The sequence below is a fragment of the Alligator mississippiensis genome, chromosome 10, assembly GCF_030867095.1.
Source record: "Alligator mississippiensis isolate rAllMis1 chromosome 10, rAllMis1, whole genome shotgun sequence".
NCBI lineage: Eukaryota > Metazoa > Chordata > Crocodylia > Alligatoridae > Alligator > Alligator mississippiensis.
In genome coordinates this window covers 9183489-9195219 of record NC_081833.1, presented here as the reverse complement: position 1 = coordinate 9195219, position 11731 = coordinate 9183489, and the positions used below count along the sequence as shown (strand labels likewise).

Here is an 11731-nt window from a genome sequence, read left to right as displayed (position 1 = left end):
CACCCCTGCCAGTCATGTATGCTCAATATTTAAAATGTTTTGCTTCACTTAACTTCATATTTAACTTCACAGAACTTCAAGATTCTGCCAAAATAGAGCTGAAGCTGAATTTCAGCTCTGTTACACCAAGAAGTAATTGAATGTGTGAGTTTGCTTTTGTATATTGTTATTGAAAAAAAGCTTACAGTAGCAGTAAGTTTTGGTAAAGGAAGCAGCTATGACTAAATGTGAAGTAGATTCTGAGCAAAGAATAATTTCCTTTTTCAGCTGTTTTCTGGAACAGCAACATGTTAAACAAGTTAGAAGACCAAAAAGTTGCTTAAGTGAAGTAACCATATTGCAAGGGCTGTTCAGAGTAGGAGCTGTAGTTGGAGGTGCACTTTCTTCACATAAAAGATGCCTAAAAGGACCTCTTTTATAGTTAAATCTATGTTTGTATATAAAGTAACAGGATCAAACTGCAATATTTTATACATAGAACTTTACTGAAATCTGTCAAGAAAAAGGAAACAACTTTCACAACTAAGAGTTAGGGTTTTTTCAGGTACTACAATGAGCTTGCAGATGTAAGCAAAAATACTTTCCAACAGAATATTTAATAATAATCCAAAGGCAGCTAAACCCCAAACCCAGAGAGAAAAACCAGAATCCTCTGGATCTGCACAAGTAGAAAACTGATCATGTTGATCAGAATTGGTTAAAGCCCTAACACTGGGACCTGAAAGCAGACTGGCCCAACACCCAAAAGCAATCAATTCTGCAGCAAGCCCTTCAGTGAAATCCAAATAGTCTACCTCAGTTGTCCAACTGGTGGCCCGCAGACTGCACGTTTGTGAGGGGTTAACGTGGGGGCTTAGAAGTGGGCCAGTGAGAGTCTACCTAAACACTTGGCCAAACTAACTAGGAACAGACCCCCCGCCATCCCTCAGCTGAAGTGTAACAGCTTTAGATTGTGTGGTCAAAAGAAAAGAAAAAAAAAAAAAATACAGAACTGCTCATAGCTACAAATGTACCAGCTTCAAGCTCAATCATCATCATTATTTTCTAAATTTCTCTCAGAAAGCATCTCAACCTTGAATTTTGGAGCTCTCTCTCTCTTTACTGTATTGCATTTCATGATGCTTGGGCTACCTCAGCTTCTCTTTATTAGAACGGATATAACAACCAATTAGCTATTAAGGCACAAAACAGTCTGTATTTTTTATGTTGTTGGTATATGCAAAAAAGAGCATCAGACCAAGACTAGCTTCCTTTCAGCATACTTACAGCAACGCATCTGGACGCTGCCTCACCAAAAAAGTTGCTAATTAATGGTTTGACAGCTTGCTTCCGTTTTCAGGAGACAGCTGACGTGCAAAAAATCCAGGGCCGACAGCATGCCCCAATTTCACTAGCTAGTATGCCTGGGCACCTGCACACAAGCAGTGGAGCTGCTCTAATGCACTGCAATTCCAGCAGCCTCCTGCGTCTCGTGTATCAGCGCTCCTGCGCTTAAAAGTGGCGGTGGGGGTGCTTGAACCAAAAGCTTGTTCAAGCTTTTGGTTCAAGCGCCCCCCACTGCCATTTTTAAGTGCTGGGATGGTGATGCAGAAGACACAGCGGTGTTTTAAGTAGAGCAGCTCTCTGAGCTGCTGTAATTAAAGCATCACCCCGCCTCCCCCCCATTCCAGCCCCAGGGCTCGTGTAAAAGTGTCCCTTACGTCTAGTTTTAGGAACTTGTTTAGTGTAGAAACTGGAGAGGTTTGTTTTGCTCTACACCTTAAAATGCTTTTCAGCAGGCAGCAAGAGACTCATTTCTGCTTTGTACAGCTGTATAGGCAGTTTAAGCTTACTGGACAGAATTGCTTTATGTTATCATAGTTACTTTATAATGAAAATAAAGCTCTACCCTTATACAAAAGTAGTATGTATTTACCCCACACACGCCTCCCATTTTCTCAACAAAACTGTAGAAAAATTACAGCTTTCCTAAAAAGAAACTAGTACCAGGGGAAGTTACAATTGCATTGCTACTACTGTACTTAGTACATGTAGTTCACAGGTAATACAAACGGTCCGACAGTGACAGATTGGGTTCTCGGTGAATGCTCTGACCTACGAGGAAAGCCAATTTATGGGCATACTGGCAGGGAGCAGGCACTCTGATAACACCCTAAAGAAAAAAAAAAAGGAAGTTATTTTTCTAGTCATCTAACTCTGCAGTCACGAGAAGGTGAACACTAATGCAAGTCTAAAAATTCAGAAAAATCAAAGGCAACTGTCAGTAACTAGAGTTCTCGGGGCTGTACATTTTATAAATTCAAATAATATTACTTTAGTATTTCATTTGCATAGTTGAATATCAATTATGCTTTAATGCTTTTAGATGACATGTAAAATATCATTAACAATGCATAAGGTAAGTTTCTTATCCCTATCAGTATGCAGATTTGCACTCAGTTTCCCCACTTTCAGTATGTTGGAGCTGCGCTCCCCCTTGTTTCAGATTTTCTCCCCAGCTCCTCAGGTTTATTCTAAAGCAGAAAACGCTACGTAATAAGAGGATAGAAGGCAACAAGATGACAACATTCAAAGCTACCTTACCGTGAAGTAATATTTCTTTGCCATACCACCCTGCAGCAATTTCCAGACTACACAGTGGGTAGGTAAGTCACTGTGGGAAGTCAATAAAGGGGTACTGATTTTCTAGGTAGCTCAAAGTTCTTTAAGAGGCCGAGTTGTGTTTAGCTACCTGCATCCACTTGATAGTACACAGTTTGTGTGCATACTGAAGTATACGAAAGTTAACACTCCAGAAACAGCAACAACTCAATGCTGCTTTCACTGCATATGTACACAGTTTAATTTCCATAAAGAGTTTAACTTTGCAAGGAAACAGAAAAGGCAGAACCCATTAATGAGATCTGGCCTCTAAAAATGAGACCTATGAGAAGAAAAGATTGGAAGTTTAAAAAGAAGAACTAAAATGCCATTGGCCCTCAAGCTTCACAGACTTGAACACCACCAATAACTTAATTTGATTTTAAATGGATGCTTAAATACAATTTACACGGCTATTCTGCTATGGCTGACTTTGACCTTAATTACTTCTGCAACCATGCCAAAATGTTAACTTTAAGAATGCAATGCAGGAGAATTTCTTCCAAGAAGCCTCTATGTGCAGCAACTCTACAAAAAAGTAAGACCAGCCTGAGGTAACCACTCCAGCATTATTTATGTTTCCCATAGCAATCTAGGGCAATGCACTCAGAAGTGGCAGGTATTTTCTGACACTATTAAGAGCATCATATATAAGGAGAAAGAACAGAAAGAGCAGCAGCTGGGGAAAATCATCTTAAAATACACTTCAAATTTTTCTAACTGTATAAACTCTTTAAAGAGTAAATGATTCCCAGACCACAGCTCTACATGGCTAGTCTGCAGGCTGTCATTCAGTTTCCCCACTTTCACCCCCTCCACAAAGCTTGTCGCCTTGAAGTTACTTGCATGATGTTGTTAGATGATGATAACCCTTGCACGGGAAGAAGGGTTTTTCTTGTTTTTGTTTTTTATAAATACTTATGCACTGCAAAAATTAATACTTACTGGCCAGTTATAATACATGTGGCACAACTTGTAAGTTAAACGTTGCATATGATCTGGTTTCAATGCACTACTGTCATAAATTACATTGTAGTGAGTTGGTGACACGCTACCACTTCTCACAGCCTGGCTCACAATGAAGAAATCATACCTGTAATTGGAAAACAGTATTAAGGTTTAGTCTACGTAAATCCAAATATGTTATCCTCTGCCAATGTAAGACTCCCCCCTTGTATCTGCATTTCACCACAAAGGACCCTTCACAGTTATCCTCACTGGTGCTCCAAATACAGTACCTTTCCCGTTTATGGCAATCAATAACTTATTTTGCCTTCTACATCCAGGCAGATGTTACTTTGCATAACACTGCCCCTGGCTACTTTGGCAGTTTAGTTGAAACAACTTGGCTCATTACAGAGCACTATTCGTGGTTTATGGTCCTTCAAACAATTCCAGTTATTTAGCAGTATTCAAATGGAGTGCCCTGACATTTGCTTCATAGGATGCCACAAAAAGTGTCACAGCATAGGCCAAAGTTTCAATTTATTTATGGGGTTCTGTTTCTATTTAAAGGGAACAGCAAAAGAATACAAGTTGCACAGATGTTTTACTTCAAAAATCAGCATCAGATGGTTTCCATTTTTAAATAGCAGGATGCAAACAAAAGAAGTGATTTCTGGCAGCCAAAAGGCAGTCACCCACTGAAAGTATTATCTGTACACTACTTACCATTCTGGCCTGGTGACCTCCACATCAATAACTGTACCAGGGGGTGGATTCTGAAGTTTTCCACCAGCCTGGGCAAAGAATCTGGCATTCACTCGCTTCTTCACAACTATCACTGTAAGTCTTGGACTAGAAAAAAGATGATTCAAGAGCAGATCATCCGGGATTTCAAACTGAAAAGTCCCCTAAATAGTTAATTCTGTGAACTGCATCTTTACCCACTGTTATGTTAACCTAAGAAAGCTATTGTACATGGCTTTTTGCATTTTAGCTAAAATGTATTATTTCCATTGATAAGTTCAAGCATAGACATAAGTACTTCAGACTATGAAACAGGAGCTTTCCTACCAATATACATACATTTCTTACTCTTCCGATTGTTATTTTTTGCACATCCAAAATGGAAAAATGAGTTGGCTAACACTAAAAATGCAGACAAATATACTGCTTATTTATTAAATATAAAAGAGAATTAAGCAATGCCATAACTACTAGTTTGTCTACTGTTGCTTAGCATGACTGTTTTGTGCCAGTGCAGTTAGCAACCATTTAAATATTTGGAACTGTAATAGTACTAAAGAGGATGGACAAAACACATTTAACCTACTTTAAAGGGAAAGAGATGTGCTGCTCAGGAGTGCAGTCTTAATCTAAATGTTAGGTCAGTATGATCCTCTAGTGTAGGGGTGGGCAAAATACGGCCTGTAGGCCAGATCCAGCCCAGCAACTGACTGAATCTGGCCCACATTTGGGCACCCACCAAGTGAATGGATCCAGCCTGTGGGCACGTGGCAGCTGCGTGGTGCCGGGTGGCCAGGGCTGCCACCTGTGTGGAAGCATGAACTCATCTGCAGCTGTAGCGCACCCTGCCCCCTCTGCTGCACACATGTGGCTGGCAGCTTCCAGGTTACAGCTCTGGGTGTGTGGGGCATGCTACAGCTGCAGGCAGGTTTAGGTTTCTATGTTGGTCACAGCCCACAGCTTTAGCACCGCCCCCCATGGCCTATTTGCACAGGTCTACTTTCTGGCTTCTCTGATCGTATACTCATGTAGAAGTAGAAACATGCAAACTTTTCCTTATTTTTTAGGAAGAGGACAGCACACAAGGTACCACCACCTCTCACAGCACTACAGATTGAGCCAGAAAAGACTTACTTGTAGTCTTTACCAACAGATTTCAAGCAATCCAAAAGCTGAGGAACTTCATAAGAGAACAAGGTTTTTAGCTGACCATCTCCTACCCCATCACGATACACAATAATGCGAGAAGGCATTTGTTGATTGCAGCTGAACCAGGCTCTTAAAGCAGCTTTAAGAAAAGCAAATTAAGAAGTTGATCAATCTGTGTGTCTTTTAGAGGTAAAAGTTCAGAATTAGTCTGTATTACTCAAAATCAGCTTTGAAATTTTTCACCGTGTCACTGTTTTGATTCCAGACAAGGTCAACAGCAACTTAGCAGCTACCTGAGATAGATACTAGTATGAATGATGCCAATAATAGTCTTGTTTACCTGTAGATCATTGTGTTATTACCATATTTACTTGAATTAAGATGACCCCGATTATTAGACAAACCCCCAATAATTAGATTCTATATATGGAAATTTGAAAAAATCTGTTACAATTTTTCCAGGTACAGATTTACAATAATTAAATTCTGTCTTAAATGTGGCCCCTGCCCAGTGCTACAGCAGGGAAAATAGATCCGGGGGAGGGGAGGGGAGGGGAGGAGAGGGGGAAGGTGGAAGTGGGGTCAGGTTTCCCCCTTGCTTTTTGCCTCCCAACCTTTTTGCCCCTGCAGCCCCTCCCCACACCCATATTATCACATCCTACTTTCCCTGAGTAATTGGAAGTAAGGAGCAAAGTGGAAAATGCTGACCTTGAAATTAAATATAGCTGTAGTAATTTGCATATAGTACTCTGACTTAATTCATCCAGGACTGATTTATGTTACCCTTTTTGAAACTGCTGCAAGTTTTAGCGTAGGTGTTTCATGGACACTACCATATAACATTCAGACAACATGGGCTATGTACTCAGTCGTACTCAGTATTGGCTGCATTTAAAATCAACTTCATAGTTGGTTTCCATTACTGAACACATACTTTTAGCAGCAGTTCAAAGATGGACAGTGTATTTAATGTGATTTCCCTATGTGAGGATGTAAAACAAGGGGCTCCCCATATCTTCCATGCTGATTGGCAGGAAAAAACAATCTTGTATTTGAGTAAATACGGTACCATGATCATCAGAATCCCCCTGCTGTAGCTAGACATCTGGAAGTATAAATTACAAAGTTTATATTCATATCTGAACTCCAAATAATTTAAAATGATAATTGCAGTAAAAGGTCATCATAAAAAACCCAAACGCAAGGTTTACTTGAAAAGACAAATGGTCCACAACAGCTGTAAGTTCCACTTTATCATCTACATAGTTCACCTCAAATGTGCATGAAATTCAGTAAGTATTAATATAACCAACCTACAGAGAGTAAAAGCAGATGGATAAAAAGGTATTTATAATTTTTAGGAGTAAAGTAAACTTGAAGGAGTTGTCCCATTTTAAACCTTTGGCCAAACATTCACTATGAACAAGGTTTATAGTAACCAATGTGAAAGACAAGGAAGTGACCTGGTAATTGTTTTAGTTCCAAAAAATACACCATTCAGAAATCAGATTCTCAATGAATGATCCAATTTTCAGTAATGTTGAGACTTATGCTAGCATTGCCAATAAGTAGTGTAATACTTAACTGCAAAATAATTTAATTTGATATTCAAAACCTTTACAAAAGTCTTATCTTTACATCTCCCCCTCCACCATCAGAAAAGTTTCCTCATTTTTGAGTTTGCTAAAAAATACATTAGAAATTTGTTCACCACAAAGAGAAATAGCTTTAGTATTTTTCTTTTAAACATGTAACTCTAAAAATGTATATTTTACAATGGGCGTACAAAGCTGACTGACAAGGTAGCAGTTAAAACCAAGTAGCAGGAGAACAGGCAAACAAGCTAGTTATCGCTAACACTTACAGCTGAAACGGGCAATCCCTTTTTTCATCAAGTTAAATATGGCATTTTTTTCTTTTCAAGAACTGTTCTGACAACGGACAACTGCCACCCAGTGGCTATTAAGATAGGAGCTTTTACCTTGTAAACAGACCTTGAGCTCATCCACAAGTTCTTGTCCACGATCTTGTAAGATACAGCGTGAAAACCACCTGTTTGGGGGCCGGGGAAAACAAAAATTCTATTTAATATAAAAGAATGCCTCATTTGTCAGAAGATGTAGAAGTTATATAAGCAGGTTGGCATGCCTGCTGCTCCCTTAGAAGTCCTTTAGACTGTCCGAACAGTAGTCGGTAAGTGGGCTTGAGAGCTTGCAGCCTTACTGTCTGGCTTTACTCCCTTGGGAGCCCCTCAGCCAGTCTTCATGACACAAAAGCAATACCCCCTGGTCCAAAGGAATAAATCATTTTTGTCTAGTTCCACCCATAGTTTCCATGAGGGGATCTGGTGCACTGGATGAGGTATACCACATTCTGGGACAGATGTGCAGGATCTGTGGATTCTGATGGTTTTAATGTGGGGATTGTTGATTGCTGTGGCAGTAGAGATTTCTTAACAGATTTTACACTTTTTTGTTAAAAGCACAGTCGTAACACATTTGGTACCTGCTGATCAGCTTGGAGTTTGCTACTGATGAGCTGGAGGAGTTTAAGGTAGAAGTCTGAAACCCAAGAGCAGGGGTGGGGAGGGAGGGGGTGAGAGGAAAGCTGTGGATATTCTTTCAAGGTCTGGTCCTTATCACAAATGGCTGTAACTGCTCGATGATCCTTCTTACTGGTTCAAATGTGGGATGGCAGGTGACAACTACAGGCGTGAGGTTTCTAAAATGCTTACTGAACAATTATTCTCTCCTTCTATACCTTCTAGAACAGCAGTTCCCAGGTCGCGATCCAAATGAGGGTCGCAGGGGCAATGCTGGCAGTGCTGCACAGAAGAGACGAGCCACGCTGCCTGCTGGGAGCTCCCCCACCCTCAAGCTGCTACCGCACTCTGCTCCCAAGAGCGGGGCATGGAAAAAAAAGAAGAGGTTGGGAACCACTGTTCTAGAAGGTAACCATGAAAAAAAAAAAAGTAAATTGTCTTTGACTTTGCCAGCCAACCTATGAAGATAAATACCTTGGCACCACAAGATTTCCTCTTGCAGATCCTGAAATCTGGAAAGAGGTTATGTTATGTAAAGGGGCCATGGCTTGATTTCAGTTTGGAATGGTAGTTCTCAACCATTTTAGACTCAAGGCACCTCTCCTTGGACTCATGTCATACCCCAGCAAATGCCCGCTCTTAATTTTCACTCATTTTTTGACTATGGAAAAAATAAGACAGTTCTTCCATTGCAAAGAACTAGGAAAAACTACAATAAGTTTGTATGTTTGCATACCTAACGGGGATAGTATTGCGTGGCATATTTAAAAGGATTTTATATCACCTTAGCAGAGAATCAGTGGTTTAGACATTTTAGTCAGTTAACGAGGCAGAGATAAAACAATGACTGTACAGTTATATTAGCCTTTCCTTCCCGTATCAAAATAGCCCCTGGCAAGCCCTACTCCTAGGAGACCATCTAGAAACTATCGTTACAGTTAAACACATTGGTATGCCTTCGGCTTTCCCTGGAGGAAGGCTGAGGAATATTATCAGAACACTGAACCCAAAATAGAGACAGAAGACTGAGCATATGTTCTTGCTTCAAATTTTGTCTAAAGAAGCTTGAAATTGGAAGTCAGGACATTCGTGAAGGTCTGTAGCCTGCAATGGGGACAAGTCATCAAAAAGAGCTCAGTTGTCAGTGGAAGCAGTTGAGAGGAACAGATGGAAGGGGGAAGGGTGGAATGAATCTACTGCATCTCCTCAGCAAGGCATAGAAGGCACCAAGGAATACATTCATTTCCTCCCCAAACAATAGTGATGATCTGAAAAAGATTCTCAGTGGAGAGCTATTTATTTTAGTTTCCAACATGTGTTTTGGAAACTTTCCCATTTCACATCTCCAAATATTGTTGCTTTCTTTGCTCCTCACTTATATGCAAGCAGCAAAGAAAGGCTCAATTCATCTGTTATTCAACAAGCAAAAATCAAGTAGAAAAACGTACATTATTTACAAGCAGGAAAAAAAAAGTAACATGCAGAGAACAGCCACAGTAAACAAAGCACACATGTCCCTACACTACACTCAGCAAAGCACCGCATCTTCTTTTATAAAGGACTCCCTTTACATGCTATTTCCCAAGGAATTTTTGGCAGCCCTTGTTCAATCAGTGCATCATCTTAAGCTTGAAGAACAAGGTACTGTTCCTTAGTTAGCCGACTCAATTTCTTCATTAAGAACCTTAATTTAGATAGGAATATTTTAAACGGACTGCCCATAACTGATATCTATTGTAATTCTGGTCAATCTGTCTTTAGAAACAGGAAATACCTTACCGTGTCATTCCCTGATTCAGGCTAGCAACAAATCCTGCAACTGACCTCCTCCCAGCTGTATTATCATGGTAACAGTCAATCCCCACAACCATGAGTTGTTTCAGCTTAAAAAGAAAGTGAAAAACATGCTAAGAGCACCTCTGATATCTTCATACTGCAATTATAGCGCATCAGAGCAGACTTAATTAATCGACTCATTTTAGACTAGCAGATTTAGACTAGACATTAGGAAGAACTTCTTCACAGTTCGAGTGGCCAAAGTCTGGAATGGGCTCCCAAGGGAGGTGGTGCTCTCCCCTACCCTGGGGGTCTTCAAGAGGAGGTTAGATAGGCATCTAGCTGGGGTCATCTAGACCCAGCACTCTTTCCTGCCTATGCAGGGCGTCGGGCTCAATGATCTACTGAGGTCCCTTCCGACCCTAACATCTATGAATCTATGACTCAATTAAGTCGAGTCTGTGGGAGTGTGATAATTACTGCGCTCTAGCCAGCCGCTGCGTTTCCTGCATCATAGCGTTCCTGTGCTTCAACATGGTGGCAGGGGGACTTTTCTAAAGATGGTTTGATGAGCTTTAGATAAAGCACCCCTGTTGCCATTTTGAAGTGCAAGGATGCTGATACACGAGATGCTCTGGGCACTTTAATTAGATTAAAAACAGCCCCATAGTAAGTGTAAACACCCATAGTTAAACTAAAGCAAACAAGGGTTTTATTATAGAACCAGCCACAGAGGCTAAACTACTCACTGTCTAACTGCACTGAATTCTTAATTTATGCAATTATCTCTAACTTTTATTTCCCCACAAAGTGTTGTCAGCTATTTTGCCATCTATCCACACAGAAAAAAAGTGTTGAGTTCTCGCATACAGTTGGGGGTTTTTTTTTGACCCAGAACGTAGACAAGATATCCTCCAGCCAATCAATGGAGGAAAACCATTGGTGTGAAAGCTTTAACTTTTCTCATAGCTAAACTATTAAGTAAGACTCAATTTATATAGGTTTAAAAGAAGAAGCCGGTTACTTACTGGAATTTCAACACTCCAGAGCTCTCCACCCATCTTGCAGTTCATTTGTAATGCAATTTTTGTTGCTATGGCCATTATAGTCTGTGGCTTACTTAATGTGCGAGCTATCACACATTGACTTGGAGTGGGACAATCCGTGCACAAGTACTTCTTGATAGCATCATACTTATCTTTGCGATTACTGGACAAAAGGCAAACTACCTTCAAAAAAAATTTAAACAAGAGGTTTTCAAAACCAAATTCCAGGAGAATTGGATTTATTGGAAAGATGTGTTTTATATCATTACAGCTCCCTGCTATACCCTCCGTCCAGCAATTTATAGACAGCTTGAATCTTCAAGTTTTGATGCTTTAAGAGCCAGACCTGTTTGATTTTCAAGGAAAAAGGATATAAAACAATCCCACATTTTAGTATAAGGTTAAACAGAAAACTTTCTAATTGCCTGATCTCCCAAGTATCACCAGATTCTCAATAGATTATTATTATTATTATTAACATGGCCAAAAGTATTAGGTGATATGCTGTGAAATTATGGACCAGTATACATACTATCTGTATGTCAGAAGTAACTTTTTGTTTCAAAGTCCTCAAATAAGCTTCTGTTCTATCTTCTACTTCAACCCTAAAAAAGGGACATAAACAAGTAAATAAATAAATGCTGCTAGAACTCAAAATCATAATAGCTACAAAAGATCAGTAGCACCATAGATACCCTTTCCATTAAGATAAATGTTACATACATTTTCACACTTACGGTTCTGTTAAAATATTCTGTATTGGCACTGAACTAAAGTGGTCAAAGTATCTAGACATAAAAAGAAACAAACCTGATCCACAACCTTCCAACAAGGAAGGAAAAATAACAGTTTGCCAGAGTGACTGGCTACATACCAGGAAGGGAAAATG

At 39.9% G+C, this 11731-nt stretch overlaps 1 protein-coding gene across 2 annotated transcripts in view; it reads right to left on the bottom strand.

Annotated features, from left to right (window-relative positions):
• Positions 1-464: 464 nt before the first annotated feature.
• Positions 465-11731, bottom strand: part of PIWIL1 (piwi like RNA-mediated gene silencing 1) — a 28381-nt gene continuing 17114 nt past the window's right edge. For both annotated transcript variants that reach the window (XM_006260910.4, XM_019486674.2), the window contains exons 14-21: positions 11375-11447; positions 10825-11025; positions 9800-9903; positions 7460-7530; positions 5464-5617; positions 4312-4437; positions 3586-3733; positions 465-2152 (exon numbers count right to left, since the gene is read on the bottom strand). In XM_006260910.4, coding sequence (XP_006260972.1) covers positions 2036-2152; positions 3586-3733; positions 4312-4437; positions 5464-5617; positions 7460-7530; positions 9800-9903; positions 10825-11025; positions 11375-11447 — 994 coding nt within the window. In that variant the 3' untranslated portion in view covers positions 465-2035. The remainder of the gene's footprint in view (positions 2153-3585; positions 3734-4311; positions 4438-5463; positions 5618-7459; positions 7531-9799; positions 9904-10824; positions 11026-11374; positions 11448-11731) is intronic.